Raw genomic sequence first — 26,580 nt, 5'->3', positions numbered from 1 at the left:
GTCGGTAGCATCCCTGTGTGTTGCTCCCTAACAGAAGCATAGACACCAATAATCAAGCACATTGCAAATCAAAGAAAGGCCCATTTCAACCCATCTTCATCTAAGCAGAGAACTACACATTGTAAAACCTTTCAAAACAAAGGAAGGGCTGCTGCAAATTATTCTTTTTTTAATGTTTTTACCTTGCTTACAAATGTTCACTACCAAAGTAATCGAACAGTCGCTGCCGTTCTGTGAGTTGTTAGAGCTGCAGCTTGAGAGATCTAGCGACGAGTAGCTGTAATTCCTCTATTTGGTAATAAAGTTGTAGCATTTTTCCTTTGCTAAGGGAAAAGAGTTTGCTTCTGTTAAAAACTTTCCTGTTCAGGTATGCTTCAGTATATCAGGACACATGATCTGAAAGCTGCGCTTGGATGTTTTACACCGATCCTGGGCCGACAAGGAGTTTATGCTCTGCTTTCTGAAATATTGTAAAGCAAACATTCTCTTCGCTTTGCATGCAGAGGGGGGAAAAAGGAAGTTTTGGAGAGGAACAGTATGAGATTGTTTGACTTTCCTCCCCAGAGGAGTGAGCACCTGCAATTCCAGATGAAATTGGGAGGAGCTGCAACTTCTCCGAACTTCAGAAAATTAGGTCCCACGTGGCCAGGTTTAAAGGAGGCAGGTCTGCTCCTCGGCCCCATGCTCTCACAGTGTCATCATCCATCCTTCCCTTGATTTCCTCACGAGGGATGCTAGTGAAGCTGACTCACATCCATTCCACTACCGTTCCTTGTTGTCATCAGGTCAGATAAAGCTTGTGCTGGGCGCAAAGCAAAGCATGCAGTGTTTATAGTTCTATGGAAGGAGGCTGTTGACATTTGGAGTCATTGGTTCCAACGTGCAAAACTTCTTTCCAAAAACTCAGGCAATTATGCTTGTCTTGTGTTGATTCCAGAGTGGAGTCATCTCTTCTTAATCCACTGCTACACAAAGACTTTTAGGGTATGTTGTGCAAATCTTGGAAGTTTAAATAGGGCAGAACTATTTTCTTTTTAACCCACACAGGAGCAGGCTTTTGCTCTTAGTTAATCAGAAAGGTTCTTTGATCAGCATTCGCCGTTCCCACCCCACACAATGATTATTGCGTAGATGCCAAACGCACGACTGCGGCTCACCCAGAGGCCGGCTATCGTAGCTGCTATCTCAAAACCCGGGGAAGGGCAGCACACTTGTCTGTTGAGTTGTCTCTAGAAACCGAAAGCAGTTTTGATCGTTGCTCGTTTGTACCTTGCTCGTCATCAGATAAAGGCAATGACTGGTCTGTGGCTTTGGATTGCAGGTAGATGTACTGTCTACAAACTGCACTTGACGTGGGAAGCGTGATGGGTGAGTGGGTGAGGTGGACGAGGCCAGGAAAAAGCAGAGAGCAGGGGTGTAAAAAAGCTGCCTTATGCTTTGAAAGGTTCCTTATTTTAAAGAAGCTTGTTTGCCCTTCAGAAACACCTTCCATTTTCTCTTTCGTGATCATTTCCTCTAGTTCCAACTTCTGTATTCCATCCTGACGGACCTTTTATAACAACGTGGTGAATCCTTTGGTTCTTGTTTTGGAGTCCTTTCTAGAGCAAACCAGTCTGAAGTTAGGGGTCTGCTGCATCAGGTGGCGAGAGGGGGATTGCGTGAGCAGATGTTGGCAGGGACGTGTTCTCTCATTGCCGGTAACTAGAAAGGTCGCCATGGAAACCAACCGCAAGGATGATGTAAAAGAAAAGTTGCAGTGTGCGACTTCCTTGGAAAAGGAAGTTCCCCACAAAATATAGTTGTGTTTCTGGACAGATGTACAATTACGGCCTGGTCCCAAGTGGTTGACTCCTGGAGGACTGCTTCCCAAAGAACGTCTGCTGCCTGCCTCTGTTGGTGGTAAATTAGCTTGTGGTTGTCCTGTAGCACACAACTGAACGACTCGGAAGAGGAGGGGACCGAAGAAGGAGATCTGTCCCGTGCAAGAGCAGATATGCTCATCGCTTCTGCTTATCTGTGAGAGCATCCTGCTGCATAATTGGCTTTTCCTGAAACAATACTCTAATGAAGAAATTACTTCCTCACTGGCTGTTCATTAACCCAGATCAAACTTTAATCCAGTAAAGAATATCTTAATATATTGCTTCCTATATGCTGCATTTATTAGTTGGGCAGCTGTACTTCTGTAAAGCTTAAAAGCGTGACATGAAGTCATTGGACATGCTCGTAGGCTCGGGGAAGGAATTCAGCTGAACTGCTGTAAATGGAAAAGACATGATTCTTTCACACAAGCAAGGTTTGAAAGTCAAACTTTTATTAATATTTTTCTCCCTACATCAGCAGATAAACTGAATTCTCCAGGCCAAATTAGACCCTGCGGGAGGGTGAATGACCTCCGCATGACAAATGAAAACCACGTTGATTAATACGCTTCTGGAAGGCACTCAAATTCCACGGTGATGAGGACAGTTGTAAGAGGTCTTGATAGGGAAGAAGGGTTTGGATTTTTTAAAATATAATTTAATTTTATTCATGTACTCATGTGCTGCAGCCCTGTCGCTTTCTAGCTTTATCAGAAGCTACTTCAAACTTCACGATGCAAGAGAAAGGAGACTCCAGCTCATTCTCCCAAAATTGTGTTGGCTCCTCTACCCGAGTTCGCTTTGGTACGTCCTGTGAATCACTGTGCTGTAGGGGGCTTCCTGCTGGCCAAGTCTCATTGAGTCATCTCCTGAGTAGCCAGCCCCGGCCTTCCCCTGGAGAAGAGTAAGTCTCTTGGACTCTGCGACTTGCCGGATGGATCTGGAGGGCGTAGCATGCCAGCTGTGCTCCGTGGCCTCCTGAGCACCTGTGCACGAGGTGTGGAGTTCCTGCGGCATCATGTGCAGACTGAATAGTCATTTTAATGGGAGATTATGTGACATTGGATCTAAAGGCACAGGTTTTTATGGATGGCATAGAGCGGTTTTACTACGTTACAGGTGTCCTTGTCCTTTGCAGAAGGACCCGTAACAGGCTGAGAGTGATGGCCTTTGTGCTGATGAGGCAGTGGTGGAAGACCCAGAGTGTGGGTGCTCAGGATCTTCCTGAGCACACCCCCTGTGCTTGTGGGACTCGATGTGCTAGTTGCCTCCTTCGTGACTGAAGAACTAGTGCCTGGGAGGACAGGAACACCCAGAAAATAGATACCAAGGGCCTCTCCCTGTCCTTAATTCCACAGTTGTGAGTGATCCCCCGTCCCTGCTTCACACGTGCTGCTCTTGGCTCACGCCGGGATGCAGAAATCCCCGATGTCGGTCTCAGCTGCCAGGCTGTATGACCCAGCTGCAGACCGTGGTCGGGTGCCACAGCTTCTGTAGGCTTTTGTCAGCAGAGATATCAAGTGATCAAGGCTGTAGGCAGGAGGAAGAACGCCTGTTCCTTTGCACAAAAAGGCCTTTTATAAGCTGCTCTGGATAACCACCAGCCGTTACAGCCCCCAGCCCCGTGTAGGGCCATATACTCCTCCACGGCCAACAGCTATGCTCAGGTTCCCAGTGCCACTGGGAAGCCAAGAGGACTCTGCCTTCACCTCCCCCTGCGACTGCCCTACTTTCAGTAGTTTGCACTGATTGTGAAAGTGGAGGAATGAGTAAAAATGTCACGTAACGTAGTAATGGTGCAGCTCTGCTGGAACTGATGGGCTGCTGGGGGAAGACCGGAGCCTGTTGGCTGCCCAGGGTTTCCTCTGGCTTACGGTCCCTACTCCATCCCAGCCCCTGGCTCACCCCTCCACGGCAGTCCTGGCCACCAGCTGCCCTTTCTTGGAAAGACGTTCGCAGCGCTCTGCAGCTCTGCGCAGCCTCGTCCCTCTGGACCTTGCTGATGATGGTTTCCTGATGGCTGAAAGCCCTGTCGTGCGTTTGAATCTCCTGCTTGTGTGCCAGGCTTCCGATTTACAACTGCTCTGCCCAACTTCCACCGGGCCGCCTGCATCCGCGGTGGGACGGCAGTGCCCTCTGTTCCTCACCGCGCTTCCACGGCTTTATGCTTTGGGGTGACTTTATTTCTCGCAGCATTTGGCCTCCTGTGGAAGTGGTGGGACCTGCGCAGCCCTGCCATGGTGAGCTTTAGCAGGAGACGGCCTTCAAGCTTCAGGGAGTCCTCGCTGGTGTTCTGCAAAGCTTGAGCCAGAGAGAGAGGAAGATGCCTGGGGGAGCTTGTGGTGAGAGCGAGGTTTTGCCAAATGATATTAACCCACCTGAAAAAAGCTGTATCCGAGGCTAATGGGGCTTTGGAGGTGCCTCCGAGCTAGCCAAGACTCGCTAACACTGCCCAGATGTTTGCATCTGCTGGTTGCATCCGAGGGCCATGTTTGAGTGCCAGGAGGGCTCTGACTGCGCTGCTGCTGCCGCTGTGCCATTTCAATTCGCCCTTTGTGCTGGGAAACCCCAGAAAAGTCCCCCGTCCCTTCCACCCCCTGAAATGCCACCTTGGGCAGGCGTGCCCAGAGGTCCCTAGGGCACTTTGGGTAAGGGTGTCTTGCAGCTGTCCCCATTTTTAGAGTAAAATCATTCGTAAAGCATTAATTACTAGCGTTAATCAATATTATTATTAGGGCTTTGATAACTATTGATGAATCCTTGCCCTGAACTTAGGAGGAGAGTTGGGTGATGCCAGGAGAGGGCCCAAAAGGGTTGAAGCAGAGCGGGGAAGGCGCAGCGTGCGTGCAGGAAAGAAAGCGAGCAGCACCCCATCCCCGCGCCGCCTCGGGCCCTCGCTTGGGGGGCGGTGAGCTGTGCCCACCGCCCGCTCCATGGGGCTGGATGCAGGCGCCGAGCTCCAGTTAGAAAAAAAAAAAGTTAATATTAGTAATAACTGTGGAGTGTTTTGAGGGTTGCAGAAGCGTCTCTGCTCCGTCTCACCCCGGTGGGACGGGTGGGGTTATTTAATTGCTTGCTTTTCCCCCCCTTTCCTTGGGCAGGCAGCCTCTCGGTACCCCCTCGCTTCTCCTCCCGGAGGAAAGGCGGCGGGATGCCCCGGCGGGGGGAGCCTGGGAGCAGCCTTCTCCTCCGGTCTGGTTTTCATTAAGCTGGGCCCGGCTGGGCCAAGAAACACAGCAATAAATAAAGGCGAACAATACCTCCCCCACCTCTCCCTCCCTCCCTCCAGCCGCCCCCTCCCGCCGCCCAGCCCCAGGACCCAGCCGGGCGCCTGGGAAAGGGGGCTCGGGCGAGCGGGACCGGCCGGGGCGAGTGAATGGGGCTGGTGGGGGGAAGCCGGGCGGAGGGGAGGGGACCCGAGAGCATAAGAAGGGGAGGCAGAGCCGGAGGCAGCGAGCAGAGGCGGTGACAGCCCCGGGGAGCGGCGGCATGGCCGGGAGGGCCCCCCGCAAGCCCTCCGGCCGGGGGGGCTTGACTGCTTTTTGGGGGAGCCGCATCTTTCTCCTGGGGTTGCTGCTGCACCCCGGGCGGGGGGATGCTTCTGGACCTCGAGGTAAGGAGAAGGGGGCGAGGGGGAGGCGCACCCCACATTCGGCCCGTGGGGTGGGGGTACCCCGGGGTTTGCAAAGCGGGGGTGGGGGATGGATGTGGATTTTGGGGTCACGTCTCTGGGCTTGGATGGGGGGGGAGACTGCAGGCAGCGCTCCCTCCCTTCGGCCCCATCGCCCTGCTGGGGATGTACCCCCCAAATCCCCCCTCTCGGCAGGTCCCCCAAACCCCATCCCAAAGCTGCCCGGGCCAAGGTGGCCAGACCCCGCGCTATGACGCTATATGGTCTGGTTGGATTGGGAGGGCTGGGACTGGCCAGCGACCCCCACCCCCCCCCGCCCCCGAGAGGGGATGGATTTGGCTCCTCACCCCCCTGCTCCCCCAGCACCCCCCAAACGGCAGAGGCACCCCTCGTCTCCCCCATCCCACACCTCCCCTGGGTCCCTGCAGCCGTCCCTGCTCTGGGCAGCGGCACCTTGAAAGGGAACTGGCAGCGTCTTGTGCTGCTGATGCATGTTTTAGGGTGAAACCTGGCTTTTTTGGTTGTTGAAGAAATACATTATTTCCCCTAGATGTTCTTATCGTGTTTCAAATGTGGAGAGGGGCTGGGGGGGGGGTGCCAGGTTGGGTTCAGCCTTGTGTAATGTCTCTTCTCCATCCTTAATTCCTTCCACGACCCCACCAAGAAGCTGCTTCTCCACGCAAAGCACAATTTTTATTATTATTTTCTTACTTTCAAGCTTTGCTGGGTTCTCTGCTGTTGCTGAAAATAAGTTTTCCAGCAACTCCAGGAGGGACCCGTGCAAGCCGCACAGCTGGGAGAGGAAGAGGGAGGGTGGTGGGAGCCAGAAACCTCTGTTTGGATTTAAGAGGAGAGGAGCGACAGACGGGAAAGCTGCTCGCTTCGGCTGGAGCCTGGGTGCTGTGGGACTCATCTTCGGGCTCAAGCATCACCCAAACGCGGGGCTGCCCGGCCGCAGTGGTGCAAACATCCCAAATACCAAAGCAACTCTGCTCCCGGCGCAGCATTCCCAGAAAGGGCTGGGAGTGAGTGTGTTTTTAGGAAAAAGAGAGGGGGGGTGGGAAACCCCCTCTGCACTACATTTGGGTTTATTTGACTTAGGTTTTTAAGGCCCTATCTCATGCTCTGAGTCTCTCTTCCCAGCAAAATCCCCAAATTCCCACCAAAAGCTATAGTCAAAACAGTGAGATGCTTAATATAATAACCAAGAGGTTTTTTGACGTGGCCCGAAGCCCAGACGAGTAATCCCTGCAGGACGGTGGCCCCTCGTGTCCCATCCTCTCCCCAGACGGTGTGGGAGAAGAACGGGCTTTGCAGCAAGCCGGGAGAGGCAGCGTCTCCCTGCCCTTCTCCCTCTGTGGCAGACAGCAAAATAAAAATTGGGCTTTTTTTTTTTTCCCCCCCTTTCTCTGTAACGGGGAGGCAGCAAACCCCGACGGAGCCGGTTGCCCCGTGTGGCTGAATGCACGTTACATAGTGGCTGTGCCTCAGTTTCCCCACCAGAAAACGGGGCTTATATATGGCTGGGGGGTTGGAGGGCTTCGCTAACGCTTTGGGAGGAGGTGAGGAGACGGAAACTGGGATGGTGCCACCACCTTATCTGCAGTTATTCCTGGAATCTGATTACATGCTATATATAATGAAAGCAGATTAAATGCCACTGCACGATAGCGCCGGGTGTGTCCCGGTGCCTGGTGGGACAGACGTGGCGGGGCTGGGTAGCTCGGTCACATTAAACACTCAATCTGCAGTTCCCAACCAATAACTCCATCTTTTTTTTTTTTAAATCTTTTCAATAACTTTAACTTTCCTCAAGCCAAATCCCCCCCAGATCATTGCACAGGGAACCAAAACAAGCATATAAAATTATAAAGCCATAAGCCCTGTTATTCCACTCCCTTAGTAAATAACTTTGTCCTTTGCTGGGGAAAGTTATTAGATCCAAGCTTTCACTGACAACATTTGGCTTGGCGAGGTGGTCCAGCCCTTGACATTTCTGCTAGACCTCATCCCCTCTCCGCAACGTCTTCAGTTTTTATTGTTTTCTGTTGTTGTCGTCTAGGCTTAAGTCAGCAGTAGCTGGACTCTCTGCTGCAATCAAATGCCGCCACATTGTTTAGGAAAAGGAAAAAAAATATCTTAGAAAGTCTGCCTGTGTCTAATCGAGCCAAGGAATTGCTTGTACTGCTCTGCCAGGGGGAGCTGGGATGGCTCAGAGAAACCCGTAACGTGCTGCAGCTATTTTAGCTCCCTGCTCGAGCCCAGCTCTGGCTGGAAAGATGATGGCTTGATTTCCGTGTGATCGAACCACGCTTCCCCATCCTGTAAATGATGATGATTGATGGCGTAAAAGCATCAAGCCAAAAAAAAAAAAGCAAAAAAAGAAGCTGTTTGTGTGATTCAGGGGAGATGGGGTGGGCAGGCGGATGCTGCTCCGGGCTGGGGTACTCTGCAGGTGCTCGGTGGGGTTTCCCTGGGCTGGCTGGTGATGGCAGGAATGTGAGCAGAGCCAGGGTGGTGCCACCCATGTGCCAACTGCTCCTCTAGGATGTGTTTCAGGGGATTTAGGCCACTGCTTTGGGACCTGGGTGGGCAGCAATGCTCCTGGGAGGCTTGCAAGGCTGGGCTGGCAATGAGGGTGCTGGCTGGAGAGGGGGCGATGCTTTGGCTTCATGCTGGTATCTGTCCCCCACAAGCACCTAAGAGGTGGCCCTGGACATCAGCCAGAGCCCCCAGCTCTGTCTCTTTCCCCCGTTTCTCTCTTGCTGTGGCTGCGGAGCAGCTCCCGCTCTCAAGGGCTCGGGAGGCCAGTTCACACGCTCACCAGGTCTTCTCTTTCCCAGGGCCACTGTCCTACGGAGAGCGGGTCACCCCACGCTGGCTGCTCGGGGGCCGTACCAGAAGAGCCGTCAGCCTGGATGAAAAGGTAAGGGCAGAGGCAGTTCCTCTCCCCTGCACTGCACGGCTGGGTCCTGCCCCCAGAGGTCGTCATGGTGGGAGTCAGATGTCAAGTTTGAGAGTCCCATGAGCAGGATGTTCAGTTTATAGGACCCTTCACCCTGTTCAGGTGATGAACAGGGAAAGCAGAGGATGCAACAGCGAGTTAATTAAATGAGGTCTTGACTATCGGGCTGTAGGAAGGGTGGCCCGAGAGCTACAGGGTGAGCGGAAAGGAGCTGGGCCGTTTGGAGAAAGGAGATGGAGGTAATTTGTGAGACTGATGGTTTGGCCAGGATAGACAGACCAGCTGTATTAGCTAAAGGGAATGTGCTGCAGGATCTAAGAGCGATATCCTTGGGAAGACTGTGGAGAAGCCGGGCATGGGCTGCAGGGAGTAGAGAACATCTCTTCCCAGGGCCGCTCTGCTGGCTGTCACACCCTCCCCGCCACCCCCACCATCTCCAAATCCACTTTATGAGATGCTTGTGGTGACCCTCGCCTGGATTTGGCACCTTGCCGTGCTCTGGGGTCAACTGGCTCCGCAGCTGCCCATCAGCCGCAGCAGCTGGTCCTTGTACCCAGCAGGTGGGAGGGTCTCGGGGGCTGTGGTCTCCTTTGGGGCAGATGAAATCACTTCCCAGCAAAACAAGCACCAATACGGATGGTTACAGGAAAATGTGTTTTGGGGCTAAGCAGATTGGCTGCTGAGAAGACTTAGTGCTGGGAAGTGACTTTCTCCAGTGGTGTCTTCCTGGAGCAGGGGCTGAGGATGTGGCTTTGAAGCCACCTGAGATGCCTCCAAGTGAGACCTCGTTGCTCCAGGCAGGAGATACTGAAGGAGGGGGTCAGCCCCGCTTCCTGGCAGCAAAAGCAGAGGGGCTTTGTGCTGCCCTGCCTCCTCTGAGGGGCTGGATGATGCCTTTTCCCAGGGGAAGTGGGAGCATCGCCCCCGTTGGTGCCAGCTGCTGGGAATTGTGCTCCTCCGGGAGCTGAAATAGCCCATCGTGTTGGGGAAGCTGTGGTCAGCCTGCAGAAATGTTTCCTCCCTTCCTAGCAGCCCCAGATCGGTCTATATTTAGGTTGGAGGGCACTCGAGATGGGAGGTTTATTTATACTCTCGCTAACTACCCGATGCCCAAAATTGCTGGGTGCAAATCGCAGGCGTGCGAGGTGTTTCAGGAGTCGCGGGGGGCACCCCAGGGCCGGTGGGGCTGGGACGGCCACTGGCCAGGGCTGGGGTGTCTGGGCAGGTCCTGGCGCATTTCCTGGCATCTGCTCTGCCTCTGCTGGCTCCAGCCAGCCTGAAACAAGGAGGTTCCTGTTCCTCGGAGGAGGGAGAAGGAGGGGAGAGGGAGGGTGGTCGCAGCCGAGAGTGGGGAGGCTTCATGGGGGAAGGATGGTGGCAACCAGACAAAGGATGGGGTAGAGGCGAGCGGGCTCCCCACATCTGGACAGACCCCCAGACTTGTCCTTTTTGCCCTGGTACTGCTGATGTGTATTTTTAGGATCAATTTAGTCCCCTCCATGCCCACCCCGTCTCCTCCTGCCTCCGGCAAAGATCCTGGAAATAAATATGACTGCGTGATTGCTGCCAGCCTGCTCTGTTTGTCCGGGCATGGCTGGCTTTCGAGGCAGGAGTCTGCGAGGACAAAACACCTGAGCATGTGAAATGGTGGGTTCAAGTGTGGTGACTGCCCTGAGGGTCCTTCATCCCATCCCTGGGGACTGCTCCTCTGCGCAGCGGGTGGGATGCTGCGGGGTGGCCCGTGCCACGCTCCCAGGGGGACATCACCGTGCCTCCTTTCCCTCCTCCCCAAGGAGCGAGGTTGAGCCAGTGGGAAGAGAAGGAGGATGGTGGTGGTGGCTCCGCGGTCCCATCGTGTGTGGGCTGGCATGGCACTGGGCGGGCCGGATCCTGCCTCCCCCCTCTACACCCTCTTCTCTCCTATTGTTCGTGGCTGAACTCCCTGCGGGCTCGACGGCTCCCAACACACATGGTAGCGATTTCGGAGAGGCCAGGGAGGAGGTCATGGGGACCCTGATTGCAAACAGCTCCCTCGCTGCTGCAGGCTTGGGGTGGGATCCTGCCCCACTGCTGCTGGCATCCTCCTCCTCCTGCTCCTTCAGCCCCACTCGGGGCATGGGGCAAAGGCTGCCAGAGCTGACCATGGGCTTTTCCCACCCTTTGGAGCTGGCCCAGGCGTCCCACCGGTACCCAGCCCTTGGGCACAGGATGCCCTTGTCCCTACCCTGGGGACCCACCTAGCGTGTCGTGCTACCTGTGGTTCCTCGCCTTCCCTCCTTCTCTTTGTAATTGCTTTTTCTCAAGCATGGTTTCTCGCTGCAATGGTTTTAAACTGAAAGAGAGTAGGTTTAGGTTGGACATGAGGAAGAAATTTTCACGATGAGGCTGGTGAGACACTGGACCAGGTTGCCCAGAGAAGCTATGGGTGCCCCATCACTGGCAGTGTCCAAAGTCATGTTGGACGGGGTTTTGAGCAACCTGGTCTAGTGGAAGGTGTCCCTGCCCATGGCAGGGGGTTGGACTAGGTGGTCTTTGAGGGTTCTTTCCAACCCAAACCATTCTGTGATCCTGTGATTCTGTAAACTACAAGGACTGATCCTATAAATCACAAGGACTGAGGAGCGCCCAGGCAGAAGAACCCCTTGGTATCCCTCCAGGATTCTCCTGACACCCCGTCCCTGTACGGGAACACACCTTAGTGTCAATGGAGCATCCTTGCACCCATCGCTACCCCTCACACCATGGGATCATCTGCTGGGTCCCTGGGGCAGCCGGTGTCTGCCTGTCCTGGGAATGGGACGTGTCTCCTTCATCCCCGCTGACGAACGCTTGGAGCATCGCCGCTGGTCACGGTTGGGGTGCGATACCCCGTCCCTCCCCCAGCCCTGCGGTGCGGGCCCCTCCCCTGGGAGCATCACATCCGTGTGGGGTCACAGCCCTGCTCGGGCAGGAGGAAGGGAGGAGAGGACCGTTCGCGGTTTGGGGCGAGCTGCAGGTGCCAAGGACATGCACTCCTGCAATCTGTTTCCTGCAAGAAAGCCTTTTCCCTTGGCAACGTGTGGCAGGACTGAGCAAACCCTGACATGATCCCTGAGCCAAGTTTGCTTCAAAACAACCAAAATCCTGCCTCTGCCTCCAGGGCCTGGATTACCCTGTTCCCCTCGACTCCCCTAGAGCTGGCTGCCGCCAGTTTGCTTTTTTCAATGAGCAGCTGGAGCAAGAGGCTTGTCCTTGAGGTCTCGGATCCTGATCCCGGCGTGTATTTTGGGCAAGGCGATGCAGTCTCCAAGCTGTGCTCTTCAAACCCTAACTCTGCTGCTGGGATCCAGCTTCCCGGGGAGGACCTGGCTCAGCCATGATGCTCCAGCTGCAAAACCCATCACCAAATCCTCTACGGAGCATCTCCTGGTTACTCCGATCCTCGTCTTCCTTGTTATGTCCAGGCTTGCATGCATTTACTTAGGAAATCAGGGCTTGTGGGACCTGCCTGAGCAGATGACCGGGCTGTGATTTGAGCGTGGCTTTTGGATTTTGGATTAACCAGTGATTTCCCAAGGAGCTCAGCACTCTCTGAGCCTGCTCCTGGGTGAGCTGTTCTCCTGCAGGGCAGTGGGAGGTTTCCAGCAAGGGTGGAGGAGGGAGCCTGGGTGAGGAGGATGGCCAGGAGCCGTGGGGAAACAAAGATCATCTTTCCCCTCAAAAAAGCAACACAAACCCTTTGGCCTCAGCTCCTCTGCAAGCATCGCTGTGGTTTTTCTGATCAGTGGACTGAAAAAGAAAAACAGACTCGAACTCAGGGCACTGGGTCTTCTGGGCTGCTCACAGGCTGGCTCCTGGCCAGGGAGGTTTCATCCCAGCTGCTCTTCGCCTCTCCCAACCCAGCCACCGATGGGACTGGCTTTGCTGGGATGTCCTGGAGAGGAGCCACCACCTCCACATCCAGCCAGGGCATCGGGGAGGTTGCTCCTGCAGCCTGTGGCAGGGCTGGTGCATCCTTTTCTTGGCCGCTGGAGAAAGGAGGTTGTGGCATTTGGATGAGGGAGGAAGACGCTGGAGCCCAGGAAGGTGCTAGAGCCTGGGACGATGCTGGATCCTGGGATGATGCTGGAGCCTGGGACGATGCTGGATCCTGGGATGATGCTGGAGCCCAGGAAGATGCTGATCCTTGCTCATTCCTGGTGCATAACATCTTGGCTGGCAGCTCTTGGGGACCCAACTGCCTGACAGTTAGCCTCAAGGCAAAGTGATCAATGTTTAATTAATGCAATAACCTTTTCTGGCCTTAGAGTTGGGTTGTTTGGCTCCTGCCTGGCACAAGGGGTGCGCGCACCCTCCCTCTCCCTCATCTTACTCATCGCTATTTATTTCTCCAGGGACCGAGCTGGTTTCAGCCCATCTCATCTGGTGCCAGGATCGGTTTCCTGCTCCCCACTCACTTGTGGAGAGCTCCACGTACTCTCAGGGGAAACTGAGGCACAGGGAAGGAGAGAGCTTGCGATGTGCCACCTCGCAGGGGTCGGGCAGAGATCCCAGTAGCAGTGGTTTGTTTTCCAGCCTTTGGCAGCCTGGGAGACGGGACGGGGCATGGATGGGAAGCTGCAGATGCTGGGATGACTCTGCACACACACGTGTCCCTTTAAGACGGCAGCTGGGAAAGAGCATTTTGCCAGTAAAGGCCCTTAAGTCAAGGCAGGGAGTAATTGCTGGGGAATTCAAAACTGGGAAGGAGCCGGCAGGGATTTGGGGGGGAGGAGGAGATGGGCTGTGGGGAGAGGGTGTTAGGGAGATCGGAGACGGGGAGAAACAGGCTTGAAAAAAAGGGAGGGCGGGGTAGGGGGGGAAGAAGGGAAATGGCAAGAAAAATGTACAGACCATGTTTGGCCAGGGAGTGATGTTTGTATAAGATCATGTTCTAAAAATACAGCCCGTTCCCACCACCGCTGAAGTAGGGGAGCCCTCTGCCCTGGCTTCCTCCTCCCTGTATCACACAGGGCCCCTCGCCGGGAGCGGGGACCCTGGCCGTGCCGTGGCTGTGCTGTGGCCGTGCCGAAGGGGCTCGTCGGGAGGCAGCAGGGCCTCAGGCTCGGCTTGCTTTGCTGTTGTTTTTTTGTCTTTAAAGTACTGTGTCTGGTCTCCTTTTTTGGAGCTGGGAAGACGGTGTTGGAAGTGGAGTGGGGGGCTCAGCCAGCCCCACTCCATCACTGTGTCCCCGTGCTCTCATGGACTGGGGTGACCAGCACCTCCCCATCCTCTGGAAATGGGGCCATAAGGGCTCAGACCTGTCGGTCCCCTTGGGACCAGAAGCAACCCTGTGGCCAATTTGAGCAGCTTAATGGGGTCCCTCCTCCCGTGGAGCTCAATTTGGAGTGGACCTTCGGGAACACCCATCCTGGCAGCACAAACCCCGTGTCCTGGGGTGCAGCAGTGGTGGTAGCCGGCTGCCCTGCACCCTGAAATGCTTTGTCCCATGATGCTGCCCCTTAAAAACACGATGGTCCGAAGGAGGGTAGCCCTGGGCCTGCCAGGCTGGAGGTTCCCCAGTGTCCCAGGTGCCCAGGACGTGACGTGGGGACCAGGGCGCATGAGGAGCAAAATCTTGCCGGCCATCTCCGTAGGGATGAGAGGAGACAGCAGGATTTGGCCTCTGTTTCAGCCCAAGCTGGGAATCACCCAACTTTACCCCCACCCCACTGCATTCCTAGTGACCGGCTGCAAAACCTCGTGATGCTCAGAGCAGCCGAAGCCAGAGCCTTGTGGGGACAGCTCCTTCTTCTCCCCTTTCCCTCCGGAGCTGGGAAAACCTCGCCAGCTCGTGGCCGGGGTGCCGGAGCCCCGCAGCGGAGCCTGAGCACGGGGCCGAGGGCTGGCAGCCCGCCGGGCTTCCTGCATCCGTCATGGATGGGGAGGGACTGAGCGAGGGAGACAGAGCCAGCCACGCCGGTGGGGCCATAAACAGTGACAGGGCAATGCTTTTAGTGTCCTCAGCGCTGGAGGCGGGGAAGGGATGTGGGGACACTGGAAGGAGGGCAGCACTTCTGGGCTCCAGCCCATCCTGTCATGTGCAAACGAGCTGTGCTGGTGTGGATCCTTGCACAGAGTCACCATTTAATGCCTTCCAAAGTGAGGGAGTGAGTAAAACCACCAGCATCCTGGGGAAGCTGAGTCAATTCTTCCCTCTCGCTGCCCTGCTGTATTTTTAACGGCACAATTATCCGGTGCCCGGGCGGTTGCTATTTATTTCCGTACCCTGCAGGGGTGCACGCAGGTGCTGACCCACCCAGAAACCAGCCTCCGCAGGATCCAGCTCAGCATCTCTGGTGGGATGGAGCTGTGGTGGGCCAGAGCACACAGAGGCTCTGTTCGGCATGCTCGAGGCAGTGCTTCGGATCCTGTATCCTGTATTGGTCCCCTCCTGCTGCCTTTTTCTGGGGGAGCTGCCAGTAGAGGTGGGATTTGCTTTCTCACCCTGACTCTTGCAGGGTGAACCCCAGCGCGAATCCTCTTTTGTCTGTTGCTATTCATGGGAAATCAAGCCTTCCAAGGGCTGGCGGTAGGGGATGGAGTAGGTGAAGCAGATCCATGGAGGAGAGGCTGGGATGCACCCTGAGCTGGGGAACAGAGGAAGAGACAGGGACAGGCAGAGGAGATGGTGTCTGGTGGGAACAGCACAGGGTGCCCCATGGTCCACTGCCAGCTTGAATTGAGGGACTGAGCTTTTGGGAGGTGAGAGGTGGTGTGGGTCGGTGTGGGATGTCCCCTGCAGAGTGGCTGGGGATGCTCAGGCACCTCCTGGCCCCCGTGTCTCCCCTCACGCCCACCCCTGCCCTGGGGCATACGTGCTCTCACTGCTCCTTCTGCATTTTTGCAGTTGGCAAAGCAGCTTCTGCTTTTTCAAACACGGATAGCGCTCAAAATTCATTGTTCCTGCTGCCTTTTGTGTTGCTAATGGAGCAGTAGGTCCTACAATAACACAGGCAGGCAGCAGGACTGACAGAGACCCGGCTGGCAGTGTCCTGGGCTGTCTTTTCTAACCCCATCCCTCTTTTGCTTCCTCCGTAGGTGCTGGCGCCTGCCCGGGCAAAGGTGGCTGTGATGGCCGAGGGCAGAGAGCTCATCCTGGTGCTGGAAAGGAACCAGTAAGTGTCAGGGCTGGGGCTGGGGAAGGGGCACTGGTTCCACCTGGAGCGGTAGTATCCTGGCTGCCCTGTCCTGGCTCTCCTGCCTGCAGGGGAAGGGATGGCCTGGTGTGGCTTCCTGCCGGCTGCAGCTGATGCAGCAGTTTGGGCTGAAATGCTGCTTTTTCCGCTGCCCATGCCCGCGTTCTGCAAGAAACAGCCTTGGTTTGGTGCCACGGTGCAGGGCCCAGCACGGGTGAAGGCGGTGTGGGGTGCTTAGGGGATGGAGATGTGCCAGGCAGAGGGTCAGCAGGATGGGGGCTCTTGGGCTGCCATCCCACTGGTAGGGCCAATCCTGTGAGGTTTTTTGGAGGTATCTCATGGTGGGCAATGCTGACTGCCGGCAGTGATTTGGAAACCTCTGCTGCTCTTCTGCTGGACTGGTCTTGGGGTTGGGCAGCCTGGCACCATTCCTGGGTGACCTCGCCATGTAGCCTCGCTCAACCTTTTCTGGGCTCCACCTTTGGCTTGGCTTGGATGCAGGTGCCAGCAGCATCTGTCCCCTGTGGCACTCACCCAGCCTGGCATTCCCTCGTGCCGGGGCTGGAGCAAGGAGAGTAATCATCTCCATCTCCTGCCCTGCTCTCCTTGCCCCTCTCCCCGAGACCTCATGGAATTTGTCCCTTTCTGGGTTCAGGTCCCTCCCGCTGCCAGGCAGCTCTGTGGTGGAGCAGGGCAGAAAGCTGATCTGTGCAGGATGGGCTTCTGCTTCCACTTCTGCTTCTCACCGACAGCTGTGGGAGGCTGTGCCTGGCAGATCCCTCTCCTTGCTGCCGTTTGGGCACAAAAGCAGCCCCCATGGTGTCCCCTGAACAGCCCTGCCAGGCAGCAGGTCCCAGTGACGTGCAGAGGGGCTTTTGGTGTGCAGGAGGGAGATCTGGGGAGGGTTCCCATGCACTTTGTGTTTTAGCACTATAGGCAGTGGCAAGGTTGGCAGTGGGGGTTGAAAACTCATGTGCAAAGCTTCGCCTTGTTTCTAGCTGGGGCACGAGGCCTGCAGGTGTTTGTATGTCTCCTCATTACCCTAATTCTGGCTTGGTACCACTTTGCCATGCTGAAGGGATGAGCGTGGCCAGGAGGGGTGAAGAGCATCTCTGGTAGCTGTGGTGCCTCTGGCAGGACTGGAGGAACATGGGGCATTGCAGGATGAAACAGATGAAGGGGTTGGTGGCAGCAGAAGGGAGCTGAGCATCCAGGGCAGTCCATGGCACCCAGGACCATCCATGGTAGCCAGGATCATCTATGGCACCCAAAAGCATTCGTGGCACCCAGGACTGTCCATGATACTCAGGACCATCTGTGGCACCCAGGACTTTCCATGGCATCAAAGAGCATCCACAGCACACAGGACCATCCATGGCACTCATCATAGTCCATGGGACTCAAAATCATCCATGGCACCCAAGATAGTATGGGACATCCAAGAGCACTGTGGCAGCCAGGAACATCCCTGGCACCCAGGACCACCCATAGCACCCAAGACAGTCCATGACAGCCAAGACATGGTAGCCAAGGACTTCGATGGCACCCAGGACCATCTGTGGCATCCAAGGCAGTCAATAGCACCCAAGAGCATCAATGCAATGAAGACTATCCATAGCACTCAAGACCATCCATGGCACCAAAGGCAGTCCATATGATACCCAGCATAGCCCACAGCACCCAAGCCTGGCTGTGCCTAGTGGTGTGGCTAGGGGGGAGACCAATGCAGCCCCGGTCATCTACGCTGCTGTCTTGTGCAAGCTTATGGGCCGGTGAGGCCATGCTAGACCTCAAATCTTCTTTCTTCTGGTACTGGGAGATGTGGTTGGCCTCCAAAACCATCCTTTGTGGTGTTTTCCACCAAGGCCTTCCCTTGTGCTGGAGGAGAATACACATCTCCTTGCCCTTCCTTCCCTGGGGCTTCTGGTCCTTGGCCTGCCTGGGAGAGGACATCCCAGTGGTCTGAGCCATGCTGGGACTCACTGTGCCCCTGGATGGGACTTGCTGTGCCCCTGGTTGGGGGATTGGCTCAGCCCTCCCAGTTCCCCCTATTCCCCAGGCATGGCATGGAGGCTTTTGCCTCTCTGCTGTCCTCAGCCGACCCATCCCCATCCCTGTCCCCATCCTGCACAGGCAGCTGCCCATCTGCCCCCACGTTGGCTGGGCACTTGTCTTGCCAGGCTGCCCACAGGTCCCTTTCCAGGACCCAGGCTGAGCTCTTGTCTCCTTTCTCTGCTTTATCTGGAGATACTGGTGCCAGGCACCCACTCACAGGCAGGCTGGGAAGGCAGGAACAGGCCCACAGCAACATTTTTGGGGCCAAACTGGTTACAAAATAGGAACCAAGAGGCGGGAGGGCTATTCTGGGGAGGGTGCTTGGTTTGTTTTCTTCTGCTGCAGAATAAAAGCCCTGGGATGGAGCCAAACCCCAGGAATCAAGGGCCAAACCCAGCCCTGCTTTGTCCTTCGGGTGGCTGAGACCCCTGCATGCACGCTGTCCTGGGGGGACCAGCTGTCCCCACGGTGGCTGCAAGCTCTTAGTGAGGCGCCCATCACCCTGGCATCTGGGCAGGGTCATGCACCCTTCAGCCGCTGGAGGAAACCTCCATCCCTTTCTCTTCTCTCCCACCACCCGTGGGGGTAATTTCAGTCTAAATCCCTCCATCTGCTCCCCGGGACCCCCAGCCCCACACGCTTGCTGGTTGCAAGCTCAGCTCTGGCTCTTCCCTGCGGCAGGAAGCAATTTGTCAGCGTGGGACGGGGCTGCGTCACGGGCAGCCCCGGGCCCGGCCTCAGTGGGAGACGGCTGGCAGCTGGGGGAAGCTGAGGCACGCAGGGTGAAGGCGGGGGTGTGTGTGTGTGTGCAAGCTTTGCTAAAAACACCCTGAGCTGTCTCACAATCAGCTCTGTTTTTTTGGGGCCCCCGAGCCATGTTCCTGGGGTGTTGCATCAGGAGCATCACCCTCGTTGTGCCGTGACTGAGGTGAAGTGACATGCCCAGGGCTAGAGGGGGTGGCTGTGTCAGAGACCCCAAACCTCCTGTGTCCTTGTCTGGACCCCAAGTACAGGCTTGATCCCTTCTTCTCCCAGCGGGATATTCCCCCCTGGGGACTTCTGTAGTCCCAAAGGGAGTTTAGTCCCTATGGAGGAGCTGTCACCCTGCCTGCTGCTTGTCCTCAGTGGCCGCCCCCGAGCCAGGGGGTGGGCGGGCAGCCGGCCTCCTCCTGCGCAGGTCCCCTATCCCAGACCAGCAAGACCTTGAAGCAGTATGGGCAGCCCCTTCCTTGCTGAGGTGCAAAGGGGGACGTCGGACTGTGATTCACATCCCCGCTGGCCGTGGGCAATCGCTGGTCGGGGGCCAGCCCTGACGCAGTGGTGATGGCCGCACTGCCAGCTCCGCTGCCCAAAGCTTTGCGATGGGGGGCTGTGAAGGGGGACCACACACACAGCTCAGCCCTGCATGGCTGCCAAGGGCTGGGCACAGAGACTCAGCGTGTCCCCTGTGCCGGGACACCCAGAGCAGCTCGAAATCCTCACCCCTCTCCCCTCTCCTCTCTCTGCAGGCTGCTGGCGCCGGGCTACACCGAGACGCACTATGCCACAGACGGGCAGCCCGTGACGGTGACCCCCAACCACACGGTGGGTGCTGGGGGAAGGGCGTAGCTCATCTCCGTTTTTCGGGGTGCCTTGGCATTTGGGATGAAGCCAAAGCCCACCAGGACGAGGCGCGGTGTTTTCGCTGGCAGCATCCCCGGCGCCTGTCGCGGGAGGAATGCAGCAACACGTGGCTCCTGTATCTCTTGGCCACGATACAGCACCTCGGGAAATAAACACAGGCAGCGCCGGGCTCGAGTAGCCCTCGCTTTTCTCGACGTCCCCTCACCGGCTATTTGTCACCCTTCCAGCACGCCGAGCTGGGCGTGGGGCTGTCTGTGTCCCTGGCTGAACCGCCGGAGCCGGCAGCCTCCCGGCTCCATCCCTCCTATTCCCTGGTGCAGAGGGACACCGCTCGCCTGGCTGGGAAATGCAAAATGGGTGATTTTTGGGGATGAGAACATGGGGTTTGTTGCTGCCCAGCCCTGCGTGGTGGTTCCTAACGGAGTTCTCTATCGCCTCTCTCCCAGGATCACTGCTACTACCATGGGCATGTCCGGGGCTACGGTGGCTCCTGGGTCGTCCTCAGCACCTGCTCGGGAATACGGTATGGAGATGTGCGGGGTGGGGGCCTTGTGGGGCAGACAAAGACCGGGATGGATCTGGCTGCCCCTTCCTCTCTGCAGGGACCCCCTCTGGGGTCCCCCGGAACAGCACCAACAGTCCTGCGAGCCCAGCTCTAGACGCTTCATGGGGCTGATATTCTATAGCTCCCCTTCTCCCATCCTTCACCCAACCCCGGGGGTGGGTGGGGTGGGCAAGAGGCCATTTTTCTGTCAGCATGAGCTGCCTTCAAGGAAATTCGTCTCTGGAGGTGGCAAGATCCTGCACCCCACAGCAGGTACCCCAGAACTGAGCTTTTCCCTGTTGCAACCACCAGTTGCCATCCCATGTTCACATGGTCTGACCGGCATGAAGGTTTTAATGCTAAAGATATATTAGCCATCGGGCTGTATTGACAGAGATACCCATCTCTTGTCCCTGCCCCCACCCTGAGTATGGACCAAGCTGAGGTGCAGTGAGTTTGTGGGGGCTCAGCAGGGGCTGGGGGAGCTGGAGTGAAAGCACCACAGGAGCCACTGGGGGCTGCTCTCCATTGCCAGGGGCCTGATAGTGCTGAGCAGCAACACCAGCTACTACCTGAAACCCCTCGGGACCCCTGAGCCAGGCCACCACGTCATCCACCGAGCAGAGCACTTGCCCATCCGAGGTGGGACCTGCGGCCACGGTGACGATTTTGGGAGCACCATTGCTGACATCGCTCAGCTCTTCCAGCCAGTGCCCCACCGGGTAAATCCATCCTGGGGTCCTTTGCTTGTGGAGGGGCAGAGGGCTGAGAGCGGGGCCATCCCTGCCCCTGCTAAGTGCCTGCAGCTTGCGGCAGGGTGCCTGTCACCCTGGCATCTGGGCAGGGCTGCATAGGCAGATGGGACGTGAGGGGTGTTTATGGGCAACTCACCTGGTTTGGGTTTGGGCAGGAGACCTCCAAGGGAGGACGTGTGGGTTGGGGATCAGTGCTGTGTCATGCAATGTGGGATGTGATGTAAGTCGACATTGGGAATTGCACTAAAGCTGCCCAAATTTTCCTGGTCTCCTCGTGCCTCAGTTTCCCCTCTCAGCTGTCCTTCCTGGGCAGCTTTGCAGTGTCTGGGCAATCCGTGATGCCCAGAGCCATGGGCTGCCCGCCCTTTCACTCCTCCAAGCCTTGCTGTCTGTCTTGCAGGCGAAGAGAGATGCCTGGAGGACCATGAAGTACATGGAGCTCTTCATTGTCGCTGATCACACACTGGTGAGCACTGCAGGGGTCAGAAACCTGGTCCCCTGCTGAAAAGCCAGGACCCCTCTCTGCCTCCCTCCCTCTCTGGTCTTCTCCTGGTGACCCTTCCCCACCCCCGTCTCTCTGCAGTACCGGAACCAGAACCTTGACCTGGGCCTCACCAAGCAGCGCATTGTAGAGATCGCAAACTACGTGGACAAGGTAATGGCCGGCAAGAGGGACCTACCACCACCTCCGTCTTTCCAGGTGCATGTGAAAGCACCTGAGCTCAGGGCCAGCCTGGTGGCGGCCCTTAGGGACTGTCCCCATGCCACTGGGGCTAGGAGTTTAGAAGGCAGATGGGAGCATGCGGTGGAAAATGCTTTGCCACCCATCGGCTGAGCTGCAGCGGTGAAGAGGGTGCTGGCTCTTCACCCTGCTGTAACGATGGGGATCAATCCTCGACATGAGCAGGGACAGGCTTAGGTGTTGTCAGCTGATGGATGGCATCATGCCACCGCGACTGGCTCCTGTGTCCGTGCCTGTGCCTGTAGAGCTCATGCTTGCAGGTGGATTTGGGACAAGTATGTCCCCGAGTCACCCAGCTGGAGGTAAAGCATGGAGACCCACCAGCTGAAACGCTGTGGCAGTGAGGGGGGATGTACAGCGAATGCCAGTCCCCACCCCCTCCATCCCCGTCCCCTCCCTGCAGTTTTACAGGTCGCTGAATATCAAGGTGGCCCTGATTGGCCTGGAGGTGTGGACGGAGCGGGACCAGTGCGCCGTCACCAGCGATGCCAACGCCACGCTCTGGTCCTTCCTGCAGTGGAAGAAGGCGCTGAGGTCACGCAAGAAGCACGACAACGCCCAGCTGCTGACGTGAGCACCCCTGTGGAGCCGGGGATGTTGGGGCAGGGTCATCCCCGCTTGGACTGGGGTCTCCAAGCCACCCCTGGGGTGCTAACTGCCCCTCCGTTCTCTTTTCTGTGCAGAGGGAAGACATTCAGGGGTACAACTATTGGCATGGCCCCACTGGAGGGGATGTGCAGTGCGGATAACTCCGGAGGTGTCAGCATGGTAAGGAGGGCATGGGGGTCTCCATTGCTCCTTCCAGGCTGGAGGACCCCATTACCACCCCGTCTTGCTGGAGTTCTTCATGGGCTTTGAGGACCAGCCATCCGGGGTTGGGATGCAGCCAGAGAGTGAACAATGATGCTGGTAGCCCCTTACCCCTCTCAGGTGTTGGCCAGGTAGTACTAAGGAGGGTGAGAAAGGGCTGGTTTAAAGGTCTCCTGCCCCAGGTACACCCCCAGCTTGCAGCTAGCAGCAGCGTTGGGATCTCCTGTGTTGCTTCTGCCCCTCATATTGAATAGACCCTGCTTGTTCCCTGCTTGTGCTCTCTGGTTTTATAGGGTTGTCTCCACCCCAGATAGCTTTTATCCTCCTCCTGATGGGGTGATGGTGGCCCAGGTGACCTGTGGTCCCTAGGCAGGGTGGTGGTGTGGGGCACCGAGGTTTCTGGTGTTTGGGCTGCGCCTTCCAAGGCCCCAGGTTTTCAGCAGTTGGCTCCAGCAAAAGAACTTCCCAGCAGTCCCATGGGGAACTTTTAGGAGACCAAACCCCACTTCTGCCATGAGTTCTCCTCCTGTCTCTGACCCTCCCACGGGATCCAGTTGCAATCCCAGGGATGTTGTGGTCCCTCCATCACCCCAACCCCGTTCCTTGCTGCGGGATCACCCCTTTCCATCGCTCCTGGCTGCTGTGTTGATGCATCCCCCATCCCTATGCAGGACCACTCAGAGCAGCCCGTTGGAGCAGCCGCCACTATGGCCCATGAAATCGGCCACAATTTCGGCATGAGCCATGACAGCACAGGCTGCTGCGTGGAGGCCACCCCGGAGCAAGGCGGCTGTGTCATGGCAGCGGCCACCGGGTAAGTGGCGGTGGGGATGGGATGCGGCCCCTGAGCCCCCCCAGCAGGTTGTGGATGCTGTTTGCAGCTGGGTGGGCTGGGGAGAGGGTCCTGTCCCACAAGGCACTGTAGTGGGTGCAATGCCCCGTTGCAAAGGGGGACCCAGCTGGTTGCCCTCCTCCCCATGTGTCCTACACATCTCGGTTCCCTGGGGCGAGCACATCCTAGGGCCCAGGATCAGGCAGGGCTGCTAGTCTCTGAGGGGTAGCAGCCCTATCCCAAAAGAGCTAGGGATGGAAGCAAATGGATGTTATCCATTGCAGGAATCCAAGGCATTTTCCTGTGTGCTAACCCACACCACAGCACGATGAAATTATCCTTTATTGTAAGACCGGAGGGCAAAGCGGTGCCCAGTCGCTGGCCATGCTGGTGGGGACTCATGGCACCACAGGGCTGTGGTGGGGTGAGCTGACATCCCTCACACCAACCCCACTAAATCTGGATGTGGGATGCTCCGGAGTGGCAGTCATGAGCTTTCATGCTCTCTGGCATCCCTGCAGGGTTTGTTTTCCTTTGCTTTTACCATTTAATTCAGCCCAAAGCTGTATGAAATTCAGCTGGTTGGTGCCACTTTCCCTTCCAAGGCCGTTCTCCTGTGAGTTTTCTGGCTCCTCACAATACAGTCGTCCCAGATTTCCCTGCACTGCAGAAAAGCAGCTGTTTGCTCCCTGTTATCTGAACCTACCTGCTCTTCCAATTAATAACTGACAGTCAAAAACCACAATGCAGTCTCAGGGTGTCCCCAGGCTGTTTTCCCGTGGCTTTCAGGGCTGTCAGACCACGGCACTCACCCCATGGGGTTTAGTCTCTGCCTAGGTGGATTGTGGTGGGGAAAAGCACCAGCTTTCCAGGACGAGGCAGTTGTGCACTTGTTTATTTAGTTATCTTACTAATTAATTATCCTGCCCCCATCCACTGGAGCTGGATGCACCGGTGCAAAACAGTAGCAGATGCTGTAGCTCAGCTGTGCCCCTGCTCACCCCTGCAGGCAAAGCTCTCTGAGCTGACATCTATCTCCCTGTGACTTTTCTTCCTTCTTATTTTTGCTGAAGTATTTTTTTTTCCCCCACATGGGCAGGAAACACATTTTTAACTGTCTTCAACCTGTCCATGTTTGCACATTCAGAAACCAGATATTGGCTACATTTACTTGCTCACCCTCCCATAACTTGCATGGACATACAGCCTTCCATACAGCTCAAGAGATTTCCCCCAGACTTCAAAAATACTTTTAGTAAAAGTCCTCTGTGTCCTCTTCAACATGAAATGTCCTAATATGAAATACAACTTTTTTTTCAGCTGTAGGAGGAAATGAAAGCAGCACTGAAGTGGAGAGCAGTGCACAGCTCTTACCCTTTGCTTCCTCCTTCTTAGTATTTCATACGAAAAACCCCACAAGCGTGCAAAATTACAGAAGAACCATGCTCAAAGCTTGTCTAGAAAACCCCTTTTCTCTCCAGCTCCTTATAGGAAAGGTCAGTTAGGCTGTTAGAGAAATGAAAAAATAGTAGGCTCTAATTTTTATTTTTTGCTGCTCAGGCCTTGTGAATGATTTAATATGGGTTTTTTTTGTGTTTATTTTCCATTTTTCTTTAATTTTTTTGAGGATTTTTCTCCATCTCAGTCTCAAGGTTATTTACATAGCCCCAGACGGGTATTTCTGATCAACGGTTTGGTGGTAGCAGGCATATATTTAGCAGACATCCTGAGCAGACAGACATTACAGATGTGGAGACCTGCCTTGTGGTTAGAACGGGGGTGTCTGTGGTGTAGCAGGTACAGAGGACCAAGGCCCAGAGGTGACATCTACACCAGCACTGAGCAGGCAGAGCATGCAGGCACGGGTGCTCCTTGGGCTTTGAGGTTCACGGGGGTCTCCAAGAGGTTTCTGGCTGGAGGGTTGATGCGCTGGGGGTGGTGTATAGCAGCTCTGCTTCTCCACCCCATCCATTCTGGAAAATATTTGGGTTCAGTGTGGCGTCCCCTGGTTGTTAATCTGATGCTCAGCCATGCGAGTTTGGTTGGGGGATGTTCGTGGTCTTGATGCATCTGGCTGGTAGTGGCTCCTGCTCTTGGAAGGGTTTGTGCCAGTTCGCCCGTGTCCTTATTTCCCAGCTCTGACTGTGGTTTTCCACCTTCTTCTGGTCCCGATCGCCCTGGTTCCCATCCCTCCCCATCTGTCCCCCACGCAGACACCCCTTCCCTCGCGTGTTCAGCTCCTGCAGCAAGAGGCAGCTGGAGAACTACTTCCAGAAGGGAGGTGGCATGTGTCTGTTCAACCTGCCCGACACCAAGGACCTGGTGGTGGGACGGAAATGTGGCAATGGCTTTCTGGAGGAAGGAGAAGACTGTGACTGCGGGGAGGTGGAGGTACGGTGCTGGGTGCTGTATTGCTTTCCCACAGAGGCTTTTGCAGCTCAGCTCAGCTGCTGGGTGGCAGGACGCAGCCCACATGGAGAGGGGTATTTCCAAGGGAAAGGGGTTTTCTGGTCACCACAGGGACTCTATCTCAAGGGCTTTTCCCAGTCCCACCTTCCTAAATCCATTTAACCTGGCCCTGGCTTCCTTCTTGGCTTTGCCCCAGAGTGCTCAGGTCTTCCTCATCCCCCATGTGCCTCAGTTTCCCCATCGTCAAAGTGGAAGAACAATGCTGTGATGGGTGGAGAAGGGGCTGGGGGCAGCCACGGGGAAGGGATGAACTCCCTGACAGTGGTGGTGTCTCCTCCCCACGCAGGAGTGCACCAACCCGTGCTGCAATGCACACAACTGCACGCTGAAGGCAGGGGCCCAGTGTGCCCACGGTGACTGCTGCCAGAACTGCAAGGTAAGCCCCACGCTGTGTCCCCCCTGGTGCCCACCCGCCCGCCTGTGGCTGAACAGGGAGATACGGCTCCCACCACCCTCCTGGAACTCACACACTGCACATCTCTGAGGTGAACCCCCTGGGCTGGTGCCAAATAAGGAGGGTTATACCTAAACTCATGTCTGCAGAGGAGTCACTCCAATCTCCAAAGAGGGCAAGAAGGAGGACTTGGGAAACTCCTGGCCAGTCAGCCTCCCCTCTGTCCCTGGAAAGGTGATGGAGCAGTTCATTCATCCTGGAGGTCATCTCCAGGCATGCAGAGGACAAGAAGGTTATCAGAAGTAGTCAGCATGGATTCACCAAGGGAAGATCATGCTTGACCAACCTGATAACCTTCTCTGATGGCGTGACCAGCTGGGTCAATGAAGGGAGAGCAGTGGATGTTGTTTACCTCGACTTCAGCAAGGCATTCGACACTGTCTCCCATAGCATCCTCACGGACAAGCTTAGGAAGTGTGGGTTGGATGAGTGGACAGTGACGTGGATAGAGAACTGGCTGAATGGGAGAGCTCAGAGGGTCGTGATCAGTAGGGCAGCATCTGGATGGAGACCTGTCACTAGCGCTGTTCCCCAGGGGTCAGTGCTGGGTCCGGTCCTGTTTGACACATCCATCAATGACCTGGGCGAAGGGATAGCGTGTACCCCAAGCTGTACCGGGAGGCAGCATCAGTCCCAGCTCGGCCCCTTTGCTGCCACTCAGTGCTGATGTTTCTCTCTCCT

General features: G+C 56.1%; 1 protein-coding gene across 1 annotated transcript in view; it reads left to right on the top strand.

Annotated features, from left to right (window-relative positions):
* The first annotated feature begins 5,263 nt into the window (after positions 1-5,263).
* Positions 5,264-26,580, top strand: part of ADAM33 (ADAM metallopeptidase domain 33) — a 32,550-nt gene continuing 11,233 nt past the window's right edge. The window contains exons 1-13 of the mRNA XM_075092240.1: positions 5,264-5,475; positions 8,337-8,419; positions 15,518-15,594; positions 19,179-19,254; positions 19,740-19,816; positions 20,373-20,559; positions 20,993-21,058; positions 21,176-21,247; positions 21,738-21,904; positions 22,018-22,102; positions 22,816-22,958; positions 25,190-25,367; positions 25,732-25,821. Coding sequence (XP_074948341.1) covers positions 5,352-5,475; positions 8,337-8,419; positions 15,518-15,594; positions 19,179-19,254; positions 19,740-19,816; positions 20,373-20,559; positions 20,993-21,058; positions 21,176-21,247; positions 21,738-21,904; positions 22,018-22,102; positions 22,816-22,958; positions 25,190-25,367; positions 25,732-25,821 — 1,425 coding nt within the window. The 5' untranslated portion in view covers positions 5,264-5,351. The remainder of the gene's footprint in view (positions 5,476-8,336; positions 8,420-15,517; positions 15,595-19,178; positions 19,255-19,739; positions 19,817-20,372; positions 20,560-20,992; positions 21,059-21,175; positions 21,248-21,737; positions 21,905-22,017; positions 22,103-22,815; positions 22,959-25,189; positions 25,368-25,731; positions 25,822-26,580) is intronic.

The sequence above is a fragment of the Phalacrocorax aristotelis genome, chromosome 4, assembly GCF_949628215.1.
Source record: "Phalacrocorax aristotelis chromosome 4, bGulAri2.1, whole genome shotgun sequence".
In the NCBI taxonomy this organism is placed as follows: Eukaryota; Metazoa; Chordata; class Aves; order Suliformes; family Phalacrocoracidae; genus Phalacrocorax; species Phalacrocorax aristotelis.
The sequence above is the reverse complement of the archived record's forward strand: the minus strand, read 5'-3'. Positions and strand labels throughout refer to the sequence as shown.